This window comes from Lithobates pipiens, unplaced genomic scaffold (assembly GCF_037356315.1).
Source record: "Lithobates pipiens isolate NorthernLeopardFrog02 unplaced genomic scaffold, aLitPip1_a1.2 Scaffold_13, whole genome shotgun sequence".
In the NCBI taxonomy this organism is placed as follows: Eukaryota; Metazoa; Chordata; class Amphibia; order Anura; family Ranidae; genus Lithobates; species Lithobates pipiens.
Genome location: NW_027507718.1, coordinates 489804008 through 489830692, shown reverse-complemented (window position 1 = coordinate 489830692; position 26685 = coordinate 489804008). Strand labels below are relative to the sequence as shown.

General features: G+C 43.4%; 1 protein-coding gene and 1 pseudogene across 2 annotated transcripts in view; one reads left to right on the top strand and one right to left on the bottom strand.

The window, feature by feature from the left end:
- The window catches only part of MAVS (mitochondrial antiviral signaling protein), a 75117-nt gene that overhangs the window by 28757 nt on the left and 19675 nt on the right, over positions 1-26685 (bottom strand). For both annotated transcript variants that reach the window (XM_077478004.1, XM_077478005.1), the window contains exons 2-5: positions 20993-21121; positions 10737-10917; positions 8125-8504; positions 6669-6773 (exon numbers count right to left, since the gene is read on the bottom strand). In XM_077478004.1, coding sequence (XP_077334130.1) covers positions 6669-6773; positions 8125-8504; positions 10737-10917; positions 20993-21115 — 789 coding nt within the window. In that variant the 5' untranslated portion in view covers positions 21116-21121. The remainder of the gene's footprint in view (positions 1-6668; positions 6774-8124; positions 8505-10736; positions 10918-20992; positions 21122-26685) is intronic.
- Positions 19186-19387, top strand: LOC143979974 (U2 spliceosomal RNA; annotated as a pseudogene).

The window sequence follows — 26685 nt, the reverse complement described above, 5'->3', positions numbered from 1 at the left end:
TCCTTCACTTCCCCATCTTAGTCACGTTTGGGTCTTGTCTACTTTGCACGATTGTTTTGCACTAGTTTGTATTCACCCTTTCTTTCTTTTCTCTTTCTCTTTTTTACTCTTTCTATATATGGTGTTCCTGTTTGGTGTTGGTTTTCTCTCTGGGCATGTACTTGTTTATACTCTAACTGAGTGCAGCACCCTACTTTGAAATAGTAGGATTCACTGTGACGTACGTATACCCCTGACATGTGTATATTACTGACACTGCATGTGGGTACCTTCTATCTTTCTATACAGAAGTGATAGCTCCTAAATAGGGCCATTCTTTATATATATATATATATATATATATATATATATATATATATACATATATATATATATATATATATATATATATATATATATCTCATACTCTTCCTTTCTCTGTAGGTTGCCCGTCTCCCAATCCTGTTCATCCATACCCATACCCCCCTCCACTATTGTATTTTGGAGGTAGCAATAGGGATGTGATCCCTTGTAAGCCATTCACCCCTTGGATCCATTTTTCTTGCTCTCCCTTTGTGGTAGAGCTAGTCATTATTTTCCATCCGTACAAGATCGGCACATCCATGAAGGTTATGGGAGAAGTGACGGAGTCCTGTCCGGTCTTTTAAAGAGGATTCCCTTTGTGATTAATATAGGTATTTATTGTTACAATATACATTACTTGATCGCTAACTGTGCAATCTTACAAAGTTTGATGTATATTCTGCTTACAGCAGACCATCTTCAGCACAACACAGTGTATCATGTATGGATATATACTTATGCTTGTTTTTTCCCCCTTTCTATAATAGATAATAACCTTCTGAAGAAGACCCCTGAGAGGGTCGAAACGCGTAAAGGGTTTATATTATCTATACGCATATATCTTTTATTGTATTGATACTATGTTCCAAGCATTATAATTGTATGTATATGTGTACTTTTGCTTATACATGTAACACTATGCATTTTTATTCACATAGTGGAGCTCAATCCCTGACCACTGTAATCCTCCTTTTTTATCAATAAAATATTTATATTACTAGCTTTTTTGCAACATGTCAGTATCTCTTTACATTTAAATCTATTAGCTTCCACAGGTAATACATGCTGGTAAAAAGCCCCACCTTGGGGACACTTTTTCTTTTCTTTTTTGTTTGTAACATACCAGGGGTGATCAGCGCCCTCTGACCCTGTTTCTGGGGTGTTACCGTCCATTTTGTTTAGGGTCTGCAGGCATCCACCCAAAATGATCCGGATCTACTGCGGTCCCTGCTCCAATCAGCAAGCAATCTCTCACGTCTCACACTCGCATTAGAGACTCTTTCAACAGTGCATATATTTTTAAGACATTTGACGGCTACTCTCCTCCTTAACGTCCCTCCTGGTGTAGGAAACCCCGTAAATGATGTCACCGGCTCCACCCAACACATCGCAAAGAATTCATGTGACAAGTGACGCCGGTGACGTCATTTCTGGGGTTTCATACACCAGGAAGGATGGTGAGGAGGAGAGTAGCCGTCAAAGGTCTTAAAAATATATGCGGTGTTGAAAGAGACTCAAATGTGAGTGTACAATGTCATTTTTAATAAAAGTGGAAACTAATTTAAAGCTATATTGCGCAATGATATATTTTCATACATAGTTTGAGCAATTGTGAGACGTTAGAGATTGCTTGCTGATCGGAGTGGGGACCGCAGGTGATCCGGATCATTTCAGGTGGAAGCCTGCAGACAGTAAAGACAGTGGAATTATACAAAGGCCTAAGCCCTTGTACACACTGTCGGAGATTCCGACGGAATGTGTCCGATCGGACCGTATTGTCGGATAATCCGACTGTGTGTGGTCTCCATCGGACTGTTTCCGTCGGAATATCTGATGGACCAAGTTTTCCAACTGGTCTATAAAATTTTCCGACAACATGCTCCGATCGGACATACTCCGATCATGTGTAGCCTACTCCGACGGACAAAGTGCCACGCATGCTCAGATCAAATTCCTAGACCAAAGCTATTGGCTACTAGCCTGAACGTAGTCCCATCGTAACGAAATAATGTCATCACGTTATGTACAATCAGATTTTCCGACAACTTTGTCCGACCGTGTGTATGCAACAGTTTCGGACAAAATCCGAACAAAATCCAACGGATTTGGTTGTCAGAATGTCCGACCGTGTGTACAAGGGCTTATTGGACCATAACTGGTCATAACCTGAAGGGGAGCGGCCATTTCACTCGGGGTGGATGGTGAAGGTGCAGGTTTCACGGATTAATTATTGGTTATGGTTATGTTCTGTATGTATAAAATAGAGAAAAAAAGGAATGCAGATTTGATTTAGAAATTGGGCTGTTGTTTGAATTTTATTTGTAATATGAATAGTTAGAGATGTGTGTTATGCCTGTATATAAAATACTGTATTCCTGTGGATAAAGAAATAAAAAAACATATATATTATTATTATTAGCATGCACTGGAGCAGCAGTACATTTTGGCTGGCCAATTTGAAACACAGGACTTTGTCTGTGATGAACTTTAAAAAAATAAAATAAAAAAATAAATAAAAAAAAAACACTTTTTCACAAGAACTTTATTTTTTGGTTTATTTTATCATATTTATTTATTATTATTATTTTTTTGATCAAATGCATATGGCAGGTATATGGTTAGGAAATATTATATATCAAATTTCGTTTATGGACCACAATATTTTGTATAGATAATAAATACATCATTATTTTGAATATAACCAACTTATTTTACTGCCACCAATGAGGAGACGTGTTACTCCTATCGATGCCAACAATGGGGGTCCTTTTTACGCATATTGACATAAACAATGGGGCTTATTTTTGCTCAAACTAACACTGACAATAGGGCTTATTTTACTTTGACTGATACCAAAGATGGAAACTTCAGCGACGGTATGCAGGTGAGCAGAGGGGCCACTGAGGGTGGAGCTTCCTTATAGGGGGTTAACCCTTTTATAAGTATGTGTTTTCCTGGTTGTATTAGTATCCAAGCCAATGACCTGCAGTGTTCTGCTAGTCCTGTGGGCTCATCAATGAAAAGTCAAAGGATGATGACCCCAATGACGTATCACATCAATAACAAGGATAACAAGAGTGCAGACTTACCGTAGGGACTGAAACATCAAGTCCTATGAGCTCTACCCTACTAGTGACATAACTGCTAAATGCATTCAGGTTTTTAAATTTGACATACTTTAAACCTTTCCAAATGTACTTGCCAAATCCTTTTGCCACCTACATAAAACAATTTGTAGCCAGAAAGTCTTGAGCCCCCAACACTACCGGGCTCCATAGCATTTGCATGTTTGCTGTGACTATATTTATGCCTTATAAATAGAACTCTGTCAAGTACTGGGGCATATTTGCATCTCCAGGGCTATCAAGGTACTTGGGAAGATAAAATATGTACAGGCATCAGTGTTTATGAGAAGCTGAATTGAATGATTCTATTTTTAAGCAGAAGCCATACAACCTGCAAGATATCACAGCCAGTTCATAGACCCCTATGCTGGTAACACTCAGGTTATTGTGGACCTGAAAGGTGAAGGTTTAGATATGGTAACTGTGCTTAAACAGTACCCTGAAAAAATAAAAAAATAAAATGTACCTTTTGCCCTGAATTCTTCATAAAAATGCACAAACCTGGTATGTTATTGTGCATAGGTGCTCCTGTCTACAGTCTCATAGCTGTATATCTGTAATCTGTATTGTAAAATCTAAGGCACTGCTGCCTCTGACTGCTAGTCCCAGGAGAGTAGGATTGAGATTTGATCAATGTACTGTTCATTGGTTTTCCTTGCTGGAGGCTCTGACATAAGGAAGCAAAGCCCTGCCTCTACCAAGATGGCCACCTCCATACCCATTACACCCATTGCCCATTACAGATAAGAGCGGGTAAAGATCAGCTGCAGGGAGACCATAGGCAATATTTGTGACTACTCTATGCTTCTGCATGCTGAGGAAGCTGATATTAATACAGATCTAGGCGCTTAAAGCAGAGTTCCACCCAAAAGGGGAAGTTCCACTTGTCTGCCTCCTCCCCCCTCTGGTGCCACATTTGGCACCCTTTGGGGGGGTGCAGGTACCTGGTTTTGACAGGTACCTGCTCCCACTTTCGGGCGAGTTAGCTGCGGAAGATCGCCCCCCCTTCCCCCGCAGCCAGCCCAATGAGAGTGCAGCGCGCTTCGCGCATGCACAGTAGGTGTCCATGCTGTGAAGCCACAAGGCTTCACTGCCAGTTTTGCTTAGTGGAAATGGCGGTGGCAGTACCCCAGAGTCAACTGAAAAATCAGCTCAGGTGAAGACACAGCAGGATCCCTGGACAGGTAAGTGTACTAATATTAACCTCTTCCCATCCTGCGTATAGTCAAATGACTGCCACAAGGTGGCTCTCTCATCCTGGTCGAACGTCATATGACGTCCTCGGCTTCCCGGCCAATAGAGGGTGCGCACGTCACTCAGGAGCACACAGATCCACGTCCTGTGGTAAATCTAAAGGAAATTGGGAGCAGGGTGTGTGTGCTAATGAGATCATCTGGCAAACTGCTACTTGTGTCTTATTGGTTTTTACATCCTAAATCAAAATACCAAGAAGTCATGAATTTTCCTAACACACCAGAGACTAAAGGTAAGGCCTTGTTATAAAAATCAAAGAAAGCTTTTATTTTTCTGCAGATGTACAGTAGTGAGTGTAAAGCTTGTATAACAGTGCAAATTTTCTGCCCCCCTCAAAATAACTCAACACACAGCCATTAATGTCTAAATCCGCTGGTAACAAGAGTGAGTACACCCCTAAGTGAAAATGTCCAAATTGGGCACAATTAATAATTTTCCCTCCCCGGTGTCATGTGACGCGTTAGTGTTACAAGATCGCTCTCACTCTCTCATACTGGTCACTGAAAGTTCAACATGGCACCTCATGGCAAAGAACTCTCTGAGGGTCTGAAAAAAAGAATTGTTGCTCTATATAAAATGGCCTAGGCTATAAGAAGATTGCCAAGACCCTGAAACTGAGCTGCAGCACAGTGGCCAAGACCATACAGTGGTTTAACAGGACAGGTTCCACTCAGAACAGACCTCGCCATGGTCGACCAAAGAAGATGATTATTCAGTGTCATAGTCAGAGGTTGTCTTTGGGAAATAGCCATATGAGCGCTGCCAGCATTGCTGCAGAGATTAAAGGTGTGGGGGGGGGGGGGTCAGCCTGTCAGCACTCAGACCATACACCGCACGCTGCATCAAATTGGTCTGCATGGCTGTCGTCCCAGAAGGAAGCCTCTTCTAAAGATGATGCACAAGAAAGCCCGCAAATAGTTTGCTGAAGACAAGCAGACTAAGGACATAGATTACTGGAACCATGTCCTGTGGTCTGATGAGACCAAGACAAACTTATTTGGTTCAGATGGTGTCAAGCGTGTGTGGCGGCAACCAGGTGAGGAGTACAAAGACAAGTGTGTCTTGCCTACAGTCAAGCATGGTGGTGGGAGTGTCATGGTCTGGGGCTGCATGAGTGCTGCCAGCACTGTGGAGCTACAGTTCATTAAAGGAACCATGAATGCCAACATGTACTGTGACATACAAAAGCCGAGCATGATCCCCTCCCTTCAGAGACTGGGCCGCAGGGCTGTATTCTAACATGATAACGACCCCAAACACACCTCCAAGATGACCGCTGCATTGCTTAAGAAGCTGAGGGTAAAGGTGATGGACTGGCCAAGCATGTCTCCAGATCTAAACCCTATTGAGCATCTGTGGGGCATCCTCAAATGCAAGGTGGAGGAGCGCAAGGTCTAGAACATCCACCAGCTCTGTGATGTCGTCATAGAGGAGTGGAAGAGGCCTCCAGTGGCAACCTGTGAAGCTCTGGTGAACCCCATGCTCAAAAGGGTTAAGGCAGTATTGGAAAATAATGGTGGCCACACAAAATATTGACACTTTGGGCCCAATTTGGACATTTTCACTTAGGGGTGTACTTCCTTTTGTTGCCAGTGGTTTAGACATTAATGGCTGTGTGGTGAGTTATTTTGAGGGGACAGAAAATTTACACTGTTAGGCCGCGTACACACGGGCGGACTATCCGTCCAACTAAGTCCGTCAGACAATCCGACAGACAGTCCGTCCTACTTTAGAATGAACGGACTTGACCACACACACGACGAACAGACAGTCCGCTGAAAGCTTGCGCGATGACGTGTACGGCACGTACGACGGGACTAGAAATTCGATGTCCAATACACTGCAATGCAACCTTCGGCCGTGTAAATCCTTTCTGAGCATGCGCCATACTTAGTCCGTCGAACTAGCCTACTCACGAGCGGACTGTCCGCTGAAACCAAGTTTGGACGGACAATATTACGGATTCTTCAGTGTTGTCACATGAAAAGGTATAAATAAAATATTTACAAAAATGTGAGGGGTGTACTCACTTTTGTGAGATACTGTATATTGGTACATAGGAATTTAGAAAAAAAGAAAAAAGAAAAATGAACTTCGCCTTTAAGCTAGTTTCAGGTAAAATTCACTAGTTTCAGGTAAAATTCATTTAAAGGCTTTATAATAAATATATAACTGCATCACAGCCTATAATTCAGCTTTGACATGTCCTTGTCATTCAGATCTTACCTCTGGATTCTGTGACTTTTCTTGGAGTGGCTGTCTCATTGCAATATCCTGTTTTGCGGGGAGGGAAGATGCAACTGATGGATACTGCTCTGTGGGATTAGTAGCCTAAATTAAAATATAAAAATTACTTAAAAAGGAACACACATTCAGTTAAAGGAGAATTGAAATAAATAGGAGCCCATTCAAACATGCGATCCCGCAGCACACTTGCACTATGTGTGATGTATTGCAGTGCTATTCATTGTGAATGGCACCCCAATGCATTATACTGAAGATACAACAAATGACGCACCACTAAGCACATAACATGCACTGTGGTGTGCTGCAATGCTGAAAAAAAGGGCCATGTCTGTTTTTCAAAATGAACTGGCTGCCTGATTTCAATACACATTACCACACAAAGTAACACTTGTGCGTTAACATACCAATCAGCCCTAAAAAAAAACTTGACTATGCCCTTCACCCTATTGATGAAAACTGTTTAGACAAGCAGACCTCATATGCCACCAAGATCTTTTTCCTACTTGATTATTCTCTATAACCAGAGTGCATTAATAAGTGATAAGCTGAGCACAAACTGCAAGGAGATATGGGCAATGCATGAACTTTGAACCCGAAATGCTATGGGCAGTTGCCACCAATAAAAGGTCACGCTCCAGTAACATCACGTTCCTTTAAAAAAATATATATATAAGCTGTTGCATGCTGCAAGCTACTACCTGGAGATTAACCCGCTAATGCGTTTTACCCTCCTTCAGGTTCTACGATTAAGCCCAAAAATGGGTAAAACACATTTGAAGGGGAGTTCTCAAGGTGGGGGACTTTGAGCTTGCAAGAGCTGATATAATAAAGTTTTTTTTTTTTAAAAGACAGTGATGTTAATGGCGTGCAACCTATCGCAACTTGTGTGGAGTTCAAAAGGTGCAGGGGGTGCGAGCTCCTGAGGCTGGCGTGCCCACAGTCAAGGGGAAGGACCAGAGTTTGGCGCAGCAGAGATATTCTTTGATGACATTGTATATAATACCAAACATTTTAGTTTAGTTTTGGATAGAGTTGGGAAGAGTTAGCACCTCCATCAGGTTTTTATCGATCTCCATGTCTCTGCTTGGTAGACTCATCCTCTTTATTTGTCCCAAAGACCATTGTCATGGAACTAAAAGGGAGGGAAAAATCCAAAATTCTGGCTCAGTAGTAGGACATTTTTTTTTAAGGGAAACCTTGGTAAGGTGACTACTGTCAAAGAGGGGAATTCCATTGCGTCAGAATGATCTCCACTCAAGCCCTGTTGTGTCTAGAGACAGAAAGTGAAGGAAAATCCACCAATAAGACAAAGAGGGGAAAAAAAAATAAACAAAAAAAAACATGTTGGAGGTTTTAACTATTTTCTACTCCAAAACTGAAGGACGTTAAGGCTTTTGACATACTTTATTGCAAAAAGACCTTGAAAAGGACTCACCTCACTTAAAACGCCATGGCTTTCCACAAATAGTGGAAAGGGTGCAGTTTCTGGTACCGGTGTCTTAGATACGCCATCTGCTGATGTCCTGGTGTCCACTTCATCAGGCCGTCCAACAGCATGTGGTTTAGCCTGATATTCTGCAATCATTAGTGGATTTAGAGCCCTAGGTCGGGTGGATGGATCACTGATTTCTTGGGGCTGGACCCAGTTGGGAGTGGGAGATGGAGCTACTGGAGGACCTGGCTGTGGTTCTGGAGAGCTGGGATTCAGCTGCATTGGAAGACTTGCGTAATATCGTGTACTGTCCAATTGAGGATTGTCATAAGGATTGGGTGGTAGAGAATGAGGCGAGTAGGGAGGAGGAGGAGGTTCCCAAACTGAAAGTATATAAAATATACACACTTGGCTGGAGAAGTTAAAACAAAAACAAGTCTATTGACTTCAAACTTTTCAAAAATACATTAAAATCTTGGGTGAGCCAGAGCAAGGCAGAACTTTTAATAAAACATGGTCAAGCACACCCTATAAAGTTGTCTATAAAAAGTAAAGCCGGCCACTAAGTATACTCTCCGATGTAAATCTTTATTGGCTACAAATCAAATGACACAGTGTACAGACTGTGCCTGTTCACCTGATAGCACCCTATAAGGTCTTCTATACACTTTTTAGATATACTTAATGTATGCACTTGCTTCAGCCTGGGCTGCACATCATTGCTTTGGGCCAGCTTCTTGAGCCAATACTGGGACATGGCTGCATAATGTGTGCCAGCATATCCACTTGTAGTCTCTATCAGGGGTACATGTGGCATTGGGGAACAGCTGTCACTCCATAACAAGAAGTGCCACAAGACGGACCTTCGTGGCCAGATCACCAGGTATTATTTTAACTGAACACAACTTTTCAAAGATAACTGCATTCCTAAAAAGGCATTTGGTGCTTACAAAGAAGAAATGTTACTTTGTGGTTGTGGAGGATTATAATTTAATTTAAATGTATGTGCCCAGAGTTTAGCAAAGTCAAGATTTCCACCTGGTCCCTAACAACAATTGGATAAAATCCATACCTCCCATTTTTTTCAGATTGGAACGAGGGAAACCTATTAGCAAAAGTATGTAGACATAAGACACCCCATACAATGCCCCCTTAAAGGAAAATTATTAAAATAATATTGGTTAAACTCACAAGTGCTTTTTTTTTTTTTAAACTACTACTATTCTTTTATATTGTCTTTTGAAATTTACAAATGCAGCAATTTAGATGAAAGGTTTAGCACTGCGAAACACTATATGAAAGATAAAAAGTGCTTTTTTCTCAATTCTAATTTTATTTCAAGTTATTATAAAGTATTACACATATTTACATTTAAAAAGTGCTTTTTTATACAACTACAGTATATAGAGCTGATCAAAAGGAGGGACACATGAGGACAGAGGGACTGTTCCAAATTATTAGTGACAGTCCCTGGAAATCTGGGACATTTGGGAACTACGGTATGTAAATATACAAATACAATAAATGCAAACAATTTCATGAATCAATTATGATCATCAACAAAGTTGCCAGTTTTATCCATTAAAGGAAATCTGTATGAAGTCCTAACCCACCTGTCTAAAAATGCCAGCAAGCTGGCCATCATGCTGCCCCAATACTCGGCATCCCTGATACAAGTATGCAGATCAAGAGTTCTGAGTATACTGACTTTCACTGACTGCATGCTTGTTTCAGGTCATTGGCAAAGAAAAAAAAAAAAAACAACTGTGGTCACACCAGTAATATTTTCTCGTTCAAAATTTTTATTTTATTTTATGTTAAAATAAATTACATGTACAGAATATAAGACAAATTATGTGATACCAGAAATATAAAGTAGACATATTGAAGTACGGATGATACAAAGCAAAGAAGAATTTCAAGATATTCTCGTGGGAATGACAATAAATGGCCTTATATATTTTAGAATTTGAAAACATTCTTATAGCTGAGTTTTAAACATTTTAATCCCAAGAAAATATAAATATGTCTAAAAGAAAATATATGATTTTAAAGTTATGACCATAACTTCTAAAGTATGTTTATAGTAAGTATTATATAGTAAGGGAGGAACATAAAAGGTATATAGGAGGGGAAGGGGAGGGAATAATTCTCCGGAGGAGGTTTTATATATCATCTAATGTTGTAATTCTATAAAAAATCTTAATCACCATAATAAAACTCGGTTGTCAAAATTATCTGACGTATAATATTTAATCCAGGGTTTCCACCAGTAATATTTTCAATTGGAGGTTAGCAGTAGGGCTGTATTCATCATAATGGTACTTGGGGGCCAGTGCTTAGAAAGACAGATTTAGAGGGAGCAGCATTTTCAGACAGAGGATAACTATATTCCTAACTTCACTTCCCTCTCCTGTCTGTTCTGGACGTTTGGTCCTAAGGGTGCTTGTGCACAGAATGTAATGGGAGTAGACAGATAGTAAACAAGTGAAGGAACAGTGATGGTAGGCCCCATATCCTCATTGGCCCAGACGTAGTTGCACCCTGTAATTACATTTTAGCATCATACCCAGTATACCCCATAGGACAATTTTGATTGAATAGGTATTACTCACCATTCTTAGGTCTAAAAACCTTGTACTCATCCCGAAGCTTATAATACAGTTCACGATGCTCACAGTTCCACAGAGCTTCTAATAAATGGTTCACCCAATTGTCTCTCCTTCTCAGGTCATTCAGAAAATTAAACACTGTGTTTGCATTGCCTTCTCTATCCAGATGTCTATCTAGTTGCTCCTTGAAGAGAAAACATAACCAGACAAGTTTTATTCCAAAATGCATTCACTCTCACACCTCTCTATTTAGCTACCAGGGGCAATTGTGTGACTGTCTCACCGATGTATTGCTCAGTGCCTCAACAAGCAATCACTAGGTGCAATTGCTGTCATGTAAGGATTGGGCCTGATGTTAGCTTCAACCAAATCAACTTGGAGCTTGCATAGTTGTGTTGATAGGGGAAATCAAGCAATTTTCTTTGATTCCACCCGAGTCATCTATGGGCTGCTTCAAGTGAATATAAACAGATCGTATGAACAGATAGCACAGAATAGACAGACAGAATTTCAATGAACCTGTTGCTTTTCTCTGTATGCACCAAGTACAGATTAATTTAGGCCTCGTTCACATGTGGTATACTAAAGCTATACAGAGATACACAAGTCTCCCATGCATCCCCCTGTAGGCAATCCCATTGATGTCAATTGGGACTCAGCATCTGTATGGCTGCACATGCAGCACTCCCAAAGTGACATCCATACGAGTGCAGTTGCATGGCCCCAAAACGCACAATGGGGATGAACACTTGTCCATCTCCCTGTGGGTACGCATAGCCCTCTACGGATGTACGATTTAGTACACCCCGTGTGAACGAGGCGCAATATACACCCGTGTGAACGAGGCGCAATCCACACCCGTGTGAACGAGGCACAAGCCATAGATTAATGTTCTTGGGTATGCCCCCCCCCATGCTGAGATCTATGTAGCATGTGAAAACTATCAGTGCTCACTTGTGTGAGCTCCCCTCATCACAACCCAACCAGCATGGCTCCTAATTATGTGACCATTATGACAGCCAATCATGGCGATTACATGGAGGTTTGTTTACAAAAATGAACACAACTTTGATCTGTATACTCTGACAGCTGTCACTTTCCATTACAGTGGGTTAAAAAATATATTTTGTGTGGCCACCATTATTTTCCAGCACTGCTTTAACCCTCTTGAGTAGGGATGAGCTTCGTGTTCGAGTCGAACGTACGTTCGACTCGAACATTGGCTGTTCGGGCGTTCGGCGAAATCCGAACTCTTGGTCCGTTCGCGTCAAAGCAGTGCATTGCTGGCTCATGATTGGCCAAGCATGCACTGTGACCCCGCATGCTTGGCCAATCGCAGCGCCAGCAGCGAGGAGAGCCATGATTGGCCACAGGCATCCTGCCTGTGGCCAATCATAGCTCAGGCTGTGTAGTGCACGCCCCACACTATATAAGGCCGCCTTTGAGGCGGCCTCGTGTAGTGTGTTGGCATCTGAAGCAGTGGGTGTTCTGTGTACCTTCAACACAGTTACACACCAATCGTTTTTGGCTGATTTCCTATCTTGTTCTTGTGTAGTGGTTATTGTCTGTGCCCTGACCGCAGTATACACCACTATATTCACCTCACCTATATAGCTAGTGATCTAGCTTTAATAATAGAGCTTGCAGACAGTAGTGTCAGGAGATAGTGCGTGCTGTCTGCGTGCTCTGTACCCAGTACATACCGCTATAATCCACCTACATAGCTGTTCTCTATTTGGGCCCAATTGCCATCTGCAGGAGTTATTGGAAGTTGTGTGTGCTTCCAGCACAGCACAGTATACATCTGTATATACCCGTTTATCTCTGCTGTTCTATAAAAAAGGCATCTGCAGGAGTTAGTGGGTGTTGTGTGCCTCCAGCACAATATAAACTACCCAACTACTGTTTTACCCAACTCCCTTCAGGCCATTACCATGTCTGGAAGGCAAGCAAGGAGAGGCAGACAGGCGCGAGCCGATAAAAGAGGGCAAGCAGGCTCTGTGTCTAGAGACAACAGTGCTGGTCGTGGACGCGGTGCATTGTCATCAGCACGTGGCCATGGGACATGCTTGTCCTTTTCTGCAGCTGGACATGTTGAACCCGCAACATGCCAACGACTTGGTAGAGTGGATGACCAAGCCCTCTTCATCCTCCTCATCCTCTCTCACCCAGTCTCAGGGTAGTAGCAAAGCAGCTGCCAACACATCGTCGTCCCTCCTCTCAATGTCATCATCAGTGACTCCTTCCCTAGACCCACCACGTCCTCCTGAGGAGTCTCCTGAACTCTTTGAGCACAGTGTTGGGTACATGCTCCAGGAGGATGCCCAGTGTTTGGTGGGCTCTGATGATGACACTCAGCTAGAGGAAGGCAGTAGCGTGAGCGCAGAGAGAGGGGATGCTCAAGAAGGACAGCAATCTGGCAGTCAAGTTCCACAAGCTGCAGCATACTGCCAGGTTTGCTACAGCGATGAAGAGGGAGGGGATGATGAGGGCACTGACTCCACGTGGGTGCCTGGAAGGAGGGAGGAGGAGGAGGCACATGTCCAACGAGGCAGGATGCCCTCCGGGGGCCAGCTTAGGGGCAGCACACCGCTTGAATCACACCGCAGAGCTCCGCCTGCGCAGAGCGCTTCCTCTGCGCGTTATTCTAAAAGTTCTTTGGTGTGGGCCTTTTTTGAGACGAGTGCATCAGATCGCACCGCTGCTATTTGCAACATATGTCTCAAGCGTATCTCACGTGGCCAAAACATCAGCCGCTTGGGCACCACATGCTTGACCAGACATATGTTGACCTGCCATGCAGCTCGTTGGCAAGCGTACCTCAAAGACCCACACCAAAGAACAAAGCGGACCTCTCCTTGCCCCTCATCAGCTGGCATCTCCAACCCCACTAGACCTTCAGTCCTCTCTGAAACCTGCTCTGAGAGGAATGAAGGTGTAGAATTAGGTGTGTCACAGCCAAGTGCTTCCGGGAACTCTGCTAGTGGTACATCCACATCCGATTATAGCAGGCAAATGTCCCTGCCCCAGCTGCTGGACCGGCGGAAGAAGTTTACTCCCAGCCATCCACATGCCCAGCGGTTGAATGCTAGCTTGGCTAAATTGCTAGCACTTCAACTGCTGCCTTTTCAGTTGGTAGACTCGGCCCCCTTCCGTGAGTTTGTACAATGTGCGGTTCCTCAGTGGCAGGTCCCCAAACGCCACTTTTTCTCACGGAAGGCGATTCCGGCTCTCTACCGGCATGTGGAAGGCAATGTCCTTGCCTCGCTGGACAGGGCGGTCAGCGGTAAGGTGCATATTACCGCTGACTCATGGTCCAGCAGGCATGGACAGGGACGTTACCTGTCTTTCACGGCCCATTGGGTCACTCTTCTGGCTGCTGGGAAGGATGCAGGACAAGGTGCAGTAGTGTTGGAGGTTGTTCCGCCACCACGCCTCCAAAATGCTACTATTGGTTGTGACACACCTCTCTCCTCCACCCCCTCCTCTTCTTCTTCCTCCATGGCCTCTTCCAGTGCTCTGTCCTCAGAACCAGCGGTGCCCCGTAGGCGTTGCAGGGGCTACGCAAGTACGCAGGCAAAACGATGCCATGCCGTGCTTGCGCTGGTTTGTTTGGGGGACAGGAGCCACACTGGGGCGGATGTTTTGTCAGCTCTGCAGGGGCAGGCCGAGAGGTGGTTGACGCCACGCCAGCTTAAGCCAGGAATGGTGGTTTGCGACAATGGCACCAACCTCCTCTCCGCCCTCCGACAGGGACAACTGACCCATGTGCCCTGTGTAGCTCACGTCCTTAACCTGGTGGTGCAGCGGTTCTTGGGCAGGTACCCCGGCTTACATGATGTCCTGAAGCAGGCCAGGAAAGTCTGTGTGCATTTCCGCCGATCATTTAATGCCTGTGCTTGGCTGGCTGAGCTCCAAAAGGAGTTGAACCTGCCCAAGAACCGCCTTATATGTGACATGCCCACCAGATGGAACTCAACATTGGCCATGCTGCAGCGGCTGCACACGCAGCAGAGGGCCATCAATGAGTACCTGTGCGACTACGGCACCAGGACAGGGTCAGGGGAGCTTGGTTTTTTCTCACCACGCCAGTGGGGCATGATCAGGGATGCATGCACTGTCCTGTCACCGTTTGAGGAGGCCACAAGGATGGTGAGCAGTGACAGTGCATGCATCAGTGACACTGTACCTCTTGTGCACCTCTTGGAGCATACGCTGCGTGGAATAATGGACAGGGCACTTGAGGCAGAACAGAGGCAGGAAGAGGAGGACTTCCTTGCCTCTCAAGGCCCCTTTATCCAGACAGTGTTCCTGCTGTGCCACCCATCACACAGGAAGAGGGTGAGGAGGAGGAAGAGAAGGAGGAGGATGATTGTGTCAGCATGGAGGTGGAGGCTGGCACTCAGCATCAGCAGCAGCAGTCTTATAGGGATGATTTACAGTCCCAAGAAACACGTGGACTTGTACGTGGCTGGGAGGAGGTAGCTGCGGATCATGTTGTCCTTAGTGACCCAGAGGACTCCGGACCGAATGCCTCAGCTAACCTACGCTGCATGGCCTCCCTGATCCTGCAAAGCCTGCGGAAGGATCCTCGTATTCTTCGGATCAAGGAGAGGGACCATTACTGGCTGGCCACTCTCCTTGATCCACGGTACAAGGGTAAGGTTGCCGACCTTATCTTGCCATCGCAGAGGGAGCAGAGGATGAGACATCTCCGGGAGGCCTTGCAGAAAGCTCTGTGCAACGCGTTCCCAGAGACTGGGAGGTCACAAACTCCTGGTCCTGGACAACGTGTTGCTGAGGCATCAGTCAGAAGGAGCGGTGGAGAAGGTGGCCGTCTGACTGATGCTTTCAGACAATTTTTTAGTCCGCAGCCCCAAGGTATGATTGGTTCCAGCACCCATCGCCAGCGTCTAATTTACATGGTGCAGGAATACCTAGGGGCAAGGTCAGACTTGGACACCTTTCCCACCGAAAATCCTCTGGCTTACTGGGTCTTGAGGATGGATCACTGGCCAGAGCTTGCACAGTATGCAATTGAGCTACTGGCCTGTCCTGCATCCAGCGTTCTTTCGGAACGCACCTTCAGTGCTGCTGGTGGCTTTGTTACCGATCACAGGGTGCGCCTGTCCACCGAATCAGTTGATCGACTGACCTTCATCAAGATGAATCAGTCTTGGATCACCCACAGCTACCAAGCACCTGAAGCTGATGTAACCGAATAATTTTTTTTGAAATATCACATCCCTTCAAGACTGCCTATGCTGATGCTGAGTGACTGTCCTGTTATGTTGATTGTCTATCCTCTTCCTCCTCCGCTGATATGTTGGAAGAATATTTTTGGTTCTGGGTGATGCCAGCAGCCCAATTTTTCTGCCCCTGTTTAACAGGGGCGTTTAAGTACAATTTTTGATGCAATGCTTTGCAGCAGGGCTAATTCCTGCAATAAAACTAGAGTATATGGCAGAGGTTGCAGTGTGATGGCACCAGTGCCTAAGGCCCAATTTTTCTGCCCCTGTTTAACAGGGACATGTAATTACAATTCTTGATATAATATTTCACAGGAGGGCCCCTTCCTGTGCCCACCCAGAGTAACGGTGAGGACTTATAGTGTTGTGGCACCAGCACCACAACCACCAAAGGTCAATTTTTCTACCACTGTTCAACAATGGCATGTAATTACAATTCTTGATATAATCGTTCACAGCAGGGTGCTCCAGCGCCCACCAAGAGTCACTTTGAGGGCTTACAATGTTGTGGCAAAACCAACACCTTGTTCCGCCATTTCTGCAGAGCATATAGGGCAGGCCCCTACTTTCAAACATCCAACTTACAAACATCTCCTACTTGCAAACGCAAGGAGACAGCAGAAAGTGAGATGAAAAAAGATGGACGACAAAACAAATTATACAGGGGTGATAACCCTTCCCTATGTTTTCCAAAAAGCTTAAAAATAGTTTTTTTGACTGGAGCTACACTTTAAAAATGTACCAGTTGAAAATTACAAACAGATTCAACTTAACACAACAAACCTACACAGTCCCTGTCTTGTTTGCACCGCCTGTATACTGCTGTTCTGAGTATATAGGGCCTGGGGGCCACACGCATTTCCTTTTTTTAATATGGGTACGGGGTTCCCCTTAATATGCGTACAAGACCCAAAGGGGCTGGTAATGGGCAGGGAGGGCTACCCATGCCATTTTTCTGAATGATTTTCAACCATATTGCAGGAACCAGATATAACATTAAAACCGCAAGCAGTTTTAAATGGTGTTATTTCCGTTTAATGTCATTTTGTGCAGGGACTGTTCTAAACACGGGAAACACGTGGCACTTCACAGGCATACTACAGACACCCCCCAGGCACCATATTTAAAGGAATATTTCACTTTTTCACTTTAATCGTCATTAAAATCAGTGCTCCCGCCAAAACGGCCGTTTTTAAAACTTTATTTTGCATTGACCCATGTCCCCTGAGGCAGGAGTCAGGTCCCCAAACCCTTTTTAGGACAATATCTTGCATATTAGCCGTTAAAATTAGCACTTTCCATTTCGAACGTTCGAGTCCCATAGACTTCAATGGGGTTCTAAAATTCTTAACGAACGTGGGGTCCGTTCGAAAGTTCTGGTGCGAACCGAACCGGGGGGTGTTCGGCTCATCCCTACTCTTGAGCATGGAGTTCACCAGAGCTTCACAGGTTGCCACTGGAGTCCTCTTCCACTCCTCCATGATGACATCACAGAGCTGGTGGATGTTAGAGACCTTGCTCTTCTCCACCTTCCATTTGAGGATGCCCCACAGCTGCTCAATAGGGTTTAGGTCTGAAGACATGCTTGGCCAGTCCATCACCTCTACCCTCAGCTTCTTTAGCAAGGCAGTGGTTGTCTTGGAGGTGTGTTTGGGGTTGTTATGTTGGAATACTGCCCTGCGGCCCAGTCTCCAAAGGGAGGGGAATCATGCTCTGCCTCAGTATGTCACAGTACATGTTGGCATTCATGGTTCCCTCAATGTGTAATGTAGCTCCCCAGTGCTGGTGTCCAGTCAAATACTGTCCCCCATCGGATAGTGTACGCTGTGTACTGCGCATGCGCAGTACCCATGACAAGCAGATTCCGAAAATAGCCAAAGATGAACGGCGCCTGCGCCGTGAGTCCAGGTTCAAGCCCCACCATCCAAGTGGACATAGAGTTAGAATATAATAGAGACGAGCAAATTGAGGCCGTGCCCGAAGCGCAACGAGCGAAGCACTTGGATGGTGGGGCTTGCACCTGGACTCATGGCGCAGGTGCCGTTCATCTTCTGAATCTCTTTGTGCTCCGTAATGCGCAAGCAGTGCTCCTGCGCAGTACGCAGCAAACACTATTCAATAGGCGGACATTTTTTGACAGAAAACCAGCAGCACTCATGCAGCCTCAGACCATGACACTCCCACCACCATGCTTGACTATAGGCAAGACACACTTGTCTTTGTATTCCTCACCTGGTTGCCGCCACACGTGCTTGACACCATCTGAATGAAATAAGTTTAGCCCGCTTTCATCAGACCACAGGACATGGTTCCAGTAAACAATGTCCTTAGTCTGCTTGTCTTTAGCAAACTGCGGGCTTTCTTATGCATCATCTTTAGAAGAGGCTTCCTTCTGGGACGACAGCCATGCAGACCAACTTGATGCAGTGTGCGGCGTATGGTCTGAGCACTGACAGGCTGACACCCCCACCCCTTCAACCTCTGCAGCAATCATACATCTATTTCCCAAAGACAACCTCTGCATATGATGCTGAGCACATGCACTCAACGTCTTTGGTCGATCATGGTGAGGTCTGTTCTGAGTGGAACCGCTGTATGGCCTTGGCCATCGTGCTGCAGCTCAGTTTCAGGGTCTTGGCAATCTTCTTATAGCCTAGGTCATCTATATATAGAACAACAATTCTTTTTTTCAGATCCCCAGAGAGTTCTTTGCCATGAGGTGCCATATTGAACTTTCAGTGACAGAGAGTGAGAGCGATAACACAAAATTTAACACACCTGCTTCCCATACCTGAGACCTTCTAACACTAACAAGTCACATGACACTGGGGAGGGAAAAGGGCTAATTGAGCCCAATGTGGACATTTTCACTTAGGGGTGTACTCACTTTTGTTGCCAGTGATTTAGACGGCGCTTTACCGTCCTTTTTTGCGGAGCTTTTCAGCCACTAGCGGGGCACTTTTATCCCCCACTAATGGCTGAAAAAGGGTTAAAAGCATTAATTGTCTGTCATGGTGATCACATGATGGAGAACCAAGCCTATTGGTTCATGATCATTAGTCGAGTTATCATTGACAGCTGCTTATTGAACACAAATCACCATTCATGCCATGTTTTATGGATGTGGTTTTATTCACTGTTAAGAATTTGTTTATTCCTTGTCGTGATTAAAAAAATGCCACAAAAAGTAGCTTTTTCTGTACTTATCTTTCCTGCCTTTTGGCTAAGATCAAGTGTAGTATCTGTTATTATCAGTGATCCAGTAGGGGGTTGCTGTGCTGTCATTCTGGTCTGGCACGAGAGTAAGTGCACTTTAGTGTGCGTTTCACATGCATGTTTTTTGTTCACTTAATGGTTTTTACGTTTTTAGATTTTTGCACCAACGCAGATTAAAAAAAAATGTCTATCTTTCCTGCAACTATGCCATCGATACAAAGAGAGACGCCCATCACTGGAAATCAGCAAGAGCAGCCAACTATCTTGGGGGAAATAGGTTTTTGAGGGTGCACAAGTGTCGAAACAGAGAGCATTGAGAGCTTGGAAGAGCTCTGCTGAAGTCACGGTAAGTGAGCCACTGGAGGAGGCTCAGTGGAAGAGTATGGATATTGATGGAGAGTAGTGCTGCTTATTTATGGAAAAATTGTTCTCCTCATTACAGTTTCAACAGTCCAGCATGATATATAGCAATTAAATAAGTAGAATATATGCCACATTTTCTTCTCTTGTTTTGTTTCCCCCTTGGTCCCAGTCTTGGAAAGAGTGGTTCAGGCAATTGTAAACAAAGGCTTAATATCTGTTACATATAAGTCTCTATTACAAGGTACTTCAAATGTCGCGTACACACAACAGGACTTTCTGGCAGACTAGGTCCGATGGAATCATTCCGTTGGATAGTCCGATCGTGTGTGGGATAGTCCGATCATTTTTCTTTAAAAAAAAATCTGACAGACCTAGAAATAGAACATGTTTCAAATCTGTCCGACGGACTCAATACCTATTGGGAAAACCGTTTGTTTGTATGCTGGTCCGACGAACCAAATACGACGCAGGGGCAGCTATTGGCTACAGGCTATTGAACTTCTTTTTCTAGTCCCCTCATACGTCATTTCATTCAAAATGAAAGGACTTTCGAATGGACTTTAGTCCGTTCGTGTGTGGGCAAGTCCGTTCGTTTGGAAGTCTGTCGTAACTCCGTCGAATGTCCGTCGGGAATACCGTCTGACCTTTTCTGCTGGAAAGTCCGGTTGTGTGTATGCGGCATAATAAGTTTCATTGTCCATCAAGAGAAAAATGGGAGTGCGATATTGGTCCCATCTCTGACCATATCTGGGATAGGATTCTTCGGGCTCTTCCTCTTGTATCTTTTTCACCCTCATTTAGACTAACACAATTTTATATATTACATAGGGCGTATAGGACCCCAGAATTTTTGTTCAAAATTGGCTTAACAGTTGACTCGGCTTGCTCTAGATGTGGTAAACCGGGGTCATTGATACATCTATTATGCCGATGCCCGAAACTCCAGGAGGTACTAGGCAGAAGTAGTGGGTACACTTAATGGGATTTTAAATTTGAATCTTTCAGTGGATCCCTTAATGTGTCTACTGGGCTATCTTGATATCTTAGTTCTTAAACCACCAATGTGGTTTACTGTTGTAAAAACGCTTTTTGTGGCACGAAGACAAGTGGTCATTAGGTGGACCTCCCCTCAACCACCGACTATATCCGATTGCATATTTGGTCTGAATAGATCCATTTCCTATGAGAGGCATTTATTTTATTTTTATTTCTTAGGAGGAATTTGATACTATCTGGAAACCGTGGCTTGACCACATGGATACGGGACTGAGATAGGAGGTGGAAAGGAAGGGAATACTTTTATTTTTTGTTTTGATTTGATTTCAATGTTATTACATTTGTATTCATTTATTTTTTCCTTTTCTCTTTGTTTTTTTTTGTGTATATGTTGTTGTGATATTAAAAAAGTAAATAAGTAGAATTGGCTCTTACCCCATTGGAGATGGTAAAGGTTCCTCTTAACTGATTCAACATCTCATTGACTTTTATACAATTCAGCACATTAAGGTTTCTCCTTAAGTAATCATCGTAAAAATGGTCCTCAGCATACCCCATTCTTATCTAATAGGAAAAATAAAAACATACCATTAACATCTTCCTGTATTTTATTGGTCTATTATATAATTATAATGCTCAAGACCTGCAAATACCTCTACTACTTTCTAGTTATCTACTGATGTTATTTTTCTGCAATGTACCCAGACAGATACTCCATGGACCTTGTGCAGTGACTTCCACATAAAACTATGGACAATATGCAGTGACCTGCATTTAAAGATCCAATGGCCACGGTGCATTGCAGCAAAGAAATGTAGCACTAACTCCCGAGGAGCGGCTGTTTTTAATGGGCTTACCATTACCTTCCCTTAATTGCTCCTCGTGTCTAGGGGTTTCCCGTGGTAGATGGCCCAGAAACTTTAGAGACTGATGACAGACCCACTTAAAGGGATTTTTATTTGCAAAAACATAGTTAACAACAGCCTCTAGTGTAGGATCAGAGGATTAGGTGAAAAGTCCAGGTCCTCTTAGTGTCAAAGTCAATAATAAAGAACTTTCTTAATTTGAATAAATCCAGAGAATAGCCATTCACAGCTGGATGTTCACTCTAGTTGGATAGTCCCTCTCTCACAAGGCCTAGCAGCCAACAGGGTGCTTAAATCAGGAACAAGCCTCTGCCACAGACTTTGTTATAGAACATGAACAAGGAAACTTGAATACTTGTAGAACACTCGTGTGGTACCAGTATCTTGTAGACGGTCCGGTGATAACGCCCAAGATAGGATTCACTTAGGTCCTTCAGCTTTACCAGGCTCTTGCTAAGAAACCAACCCTTATGTGGCCTTCTCAAGAGTCCTCCCCTGGATAACTACGAAGTTGCTGGGCATCTCCACAACCTGAGATGGCACCGGACCACCTCCGAATCCTTTCCTTAGTTTCCTTGCCTCGGGCTAGCCAGCTTCGAGACATAAAGTTGGGTGGATCCGCACCCCAGGCCATAGGTGTCCTGGGGGCTGGTCAGAAAGACCAGGACCATGGAGTCAGAACATACTTCTGGACCGGAACCCCGAACCACGTGACATCCGCATCTTAAGTACCCTCTCCCAGAAAGCACATCAAGAGTGACACTCCCACTGGGCTGGCTCAGAGAGAAAGTAACCTTAAAGCACCCAACCAGACTGTTTCCATGACTGCCAGAAGAGACAGCGCCCCCTATGGCCAGGCCGAACACCCTACAATCCAGTCAGACTGATGCTGAGGTCAGAATTTTGAATAATTATACCCAAACCAAACTGCAGTTTAGGTGTAACGTTAAATTTCAAAAACACATAGAGTGTACTCTTCAGGAGCTGGAGCTACACTAACATCAGTAGATAAATTGAAAATAATAGAGACACTCACACATCTTGAGCAGCAGTATGTGTCCAAGCTTTGGAAGTTTACTTTGATGGATCAATGTCCACCTTGATGGCTGACGAAGATGGACTGCAATCCATAGAAACTTGGATAGAATAAACTTGTAAGGGCTAGATGAGGTGCAGTAGATCATCATGTCCTCCACGTTTCCCTCCTCGTTGGGCGCCAAACAAGGATCACATGAGAGGCCTACCCAGGGGTGGGTTCTTCTGGTCTACATTAACCACTTCAGCCCTGGAAGATTTTACCCCCTTCCTGACCAGAGCACTTTTTGCGATTTGGCACTGCGCTGCTTTAACTGACAATTACAGTCGTGTGGCGTTGCACCCAAACAAACTTGACGCCCTCTTTTGCCCACAAATAGAGCTTTCTTTTGGTGGTATTTGATCACCTCTACGGTTTTTATTTTGTGTGCTATAAACAAAAAAAAAGAGCGTAAATTTTGAACAAAACGCATTATTTTTTTACTTTTTGCTATAATAAATATCCCCCAAAAATATATAAAAAAAAAACAATCCCTCAGTTTATGCCGATATATATTCTTCTACATTTTTTTTTTTTTTACAAAAAAATATCGCAATAAGCATATATTGATTAGTTTGTGCAAAAGTTATAGCGTATACAAAATAGGGGATAGTATATAATTATATATATATATATATATATATATATATTTACATAGTAGGTTAGGTTGAAAAAAAAAAAAGGACACAAATTGTCTAATAAATACCCCTACCACTGGAAAGACGAGGGGATTTCTTACTTAGGAATCACTCTCACTAACAAAACAAAACAGTTATTTAAAACAAACTTTTTACCATTTAAGAAACATTTTGAAACAGATCTGACAACACTTAGTAAATTCAAATTTACATGGGCTGGTCGCCTGGCAGCTTTCAAAATGATGACCTTACCAAAATTATTATATCAACTCAGGTCCCTTCCAATATGTATCCCTAAATATTACTTTAAATCCTTACAAAGCAGTTTGGGAAAATATCTATGGAATGGCAAAAAATCCCGTTGCGCATACCATATACTAATTAAACATAGAAATATAGGTGGTGCGACTGTACCTGATCTACAGGATTATTATGACGCAACTCTTTTGACCCAATTGCAAGAATGGTTCTTGCCTACTCGTAAAACTTTATGGGGACAAATTGAGAAAGACATCACGCGACAGCCTAATATGCAATTCTGGTTACTTAGTAGGAAAGTTAAGTCCACAATTACAGCTCAATACCCACTAACGGTGAAAGCGGCGCTACACTCTTGGCAGAGAATCATCACATACAAATGGGATAAAACTCCAATCACAGTGTTAAACCCTCCTCTAACAATTATACCAACATTCATTCCTGGCGTACAAATACACGACTGTAATTTGGGTCGGGATATCAAACTTGGTTCCTTCTTCCAACAGGGCTCATTAAAGTCTTTTTCTCAGTTAAGTAATGAATTACAACTTCCGAAATCTGAGCGATCTACATATATTCAAATAGAAAAGTGTCTGCTACACAATCCACAACTCAGAGCTTCAATCCCGGTTAAAATATGGTCTTTCCTCAATAACCATGCCACCTCACAGAAAGGAGTAGCTACAATATACCCAATTCTAGGGGGGGGAAAAAGATACTCAGCAAACTACCTTCCTTCCTTAAATGGGAACAAGATTTGGGGCAAGACTTTTCAATTAAACAATGGATGGCTTCCCTACGAAGCATATATAGGGCCACTGCATGTGTTACACTATGGGAATTGGTACAAAAAATTGTTCAAAGACAATACCTGACTCCACATATTCTAGCAAAATTCAAGGGGAACTCGTCACCTAATTGCTGGAGAAATTGTACCCAATTGGGGACCCTATTTCATATTATGTGGGACTGCCCAAGCTTACATAACTGCTGGCAGGCAATCTCCCATTTACTCACTTCCGTAACAGGTATTGTCCTTCAACTTTCACCAGAACTAGCCATTCTGAATATGAATTTACATACGATTCCCAAACAATATCGTAAAGTAGTAACACATATACTTTTAGCTGCGAGACTATCCATAACTAGAAAATGGAAAACTGACTCTCTTCCTACTATAACAGAAGTTATAGAATTAACCCAACTCCACCACTCCTACGAATTGTTATTTCCTAATGACAAATCCCTATATATTAAGGAACAACAACTATGGGAACCTTGGAGTACATGGTACAAAAATTATACTTCCACAATTTAGATAATGCTGATTCTTTAATCATATAGAAGAAAGAACTCCTGTGCGTTTTAATATTTTTTGGATGGCTTTAAAAATAATTTCATAGCAAAGTGACAAATATATCACATGTCTGTTTATCTGAATTGAGCTGCGGAGTAAGAATAGTTCTTTATTTTCTTTCATAAAAGATAACTACTGTGTTTGAATTTCCTTTAGGATGTTGGCCTAGGTACTCCAGGACACAGATCCCTTTGAGGGGTGTCTTGGGGTCCAGAAGTGGCCGTTATCCATATCGCTATTTATAAATCTTACAATAATTATATTACGGACTTTATTATACAAGTTCTAAGAGACTTACTCTTGTTCGAGTCCCTTTATGACTATGAATATTAGATGCTTGGGAATACTACTTTATTCTTTATTGTGGACTATTTGTTACTATGCTATATTGTGTTGAGAAAACCCTGTCACTACATTATACTGTGTTATGTTACTTTTATTACTATATATTTTTTTTTTTTGTAACCCTTGTTGTAACTAACTCTGCTAAAAATCTCAATAAAAACATTTGAAAAGAAAAAGAAAAAAAAGACACAGGTCCAACCTATGTGTGTGATTATATGTCAGTATTACATTGTATATCCCTGTTTGTTGTGGTCGTTCAGGTGCTTATCTAATACTTTCTTGAAACTATCAATGCCCCTCGCTGAAACCACCACCTGTGGATGGGAATTCCACATCCTTGCCGCTCTTACAGTAAAGAACCCTCTATGTAGTTTAAGGATTAAACCTCTTTTCTTCTAATTTTAATGAGTGGCCACGAGTCTTGTTAAACTCCCTTTTGCAAAAACATTTTATCCCTATTGTGGGATCACCAGTATGATATTCTATGGCATTTTTATTATTATTATTTATTTTTTCTACTAGTATGGTGGCGATCTGCGATTTTTATTGGGACTGCGACATTATGGCGGACACATTGGATAGTGGCACAGTGGTCCCATTTTTGGGACCACTGCTATTTCTACAGCGATCAGTGCTATAAAATTGCATTGATTACTGTAAAAATGTCACAGTGAAGGGGTTAACCACTAGGGGCAGTGAAGAGGTTAAGTGTGTCCTAGTTTGTGTTCTAACTGAAGGGGGGGGTGGGACTGTGCAGGGGAGATGACAGATCGCTGTTTATACTCTGTATGAACAGACATCTGTCTGTTCTCCCCTTAGAGAACTGGAAACTGTGTTTACACATACAGATTACAGTTCTGTGTGCGCTGAGCGATCGCGGGAGCCCGGCGGTGATCGTGTCCGCCGGGCACTCGCATTGGCTCTGTGGACGAGCAGGGGGCGTGCGCAAGCACCCCCTAGTGGCCTCACACACGCGCCCCCTAGTGGCCACTGGTAAAGCGACTTTACATAATGTCGTTTCGCCCAGCCTTGCCATTCTGCCACACTACAACTGCGGCGGATGGTCGGCAAGCGGTTAAGCACTACAAATAGGCTCACTGCCTTTACTGAAACAACTGATTTATCTCTAATAAACTCTTTCAATGTTACTGTACATCACTATGGTCACTTTTGCAATTAGGAGGGACGGGGGTTTTGACTGGAGGTTAGTGATCATAGCAGAAGTTCAGTGTAAGAAATACACAGGAGAAAAATGCATGTTTATAAGGGGAGTGTAGAGGTGGGCGGGGAGTCTACTGACATCACCACTCCACCCACTGAGCCCTGGAAAACAGACCCACCCACAAAAATCTGCAGTTTTTCGGGTCTCATAGCAGACAAGGGGAGACATTTGACAGACAAGTACACATGCAGGGGGCATGTATATCCTTCTACATAACCAATATTGCAGTAGTTTAGAAAGTATGAGAGTGGGTTTACATCCACTTTGAAATGAATCTTTACCTAATAAAACAGATAATTTGCACCTGGCTCCTTTCTCCTCCAATTAAAGTAAAAGGTGAGAATGACGTTGTGCATACTGGTGCCTC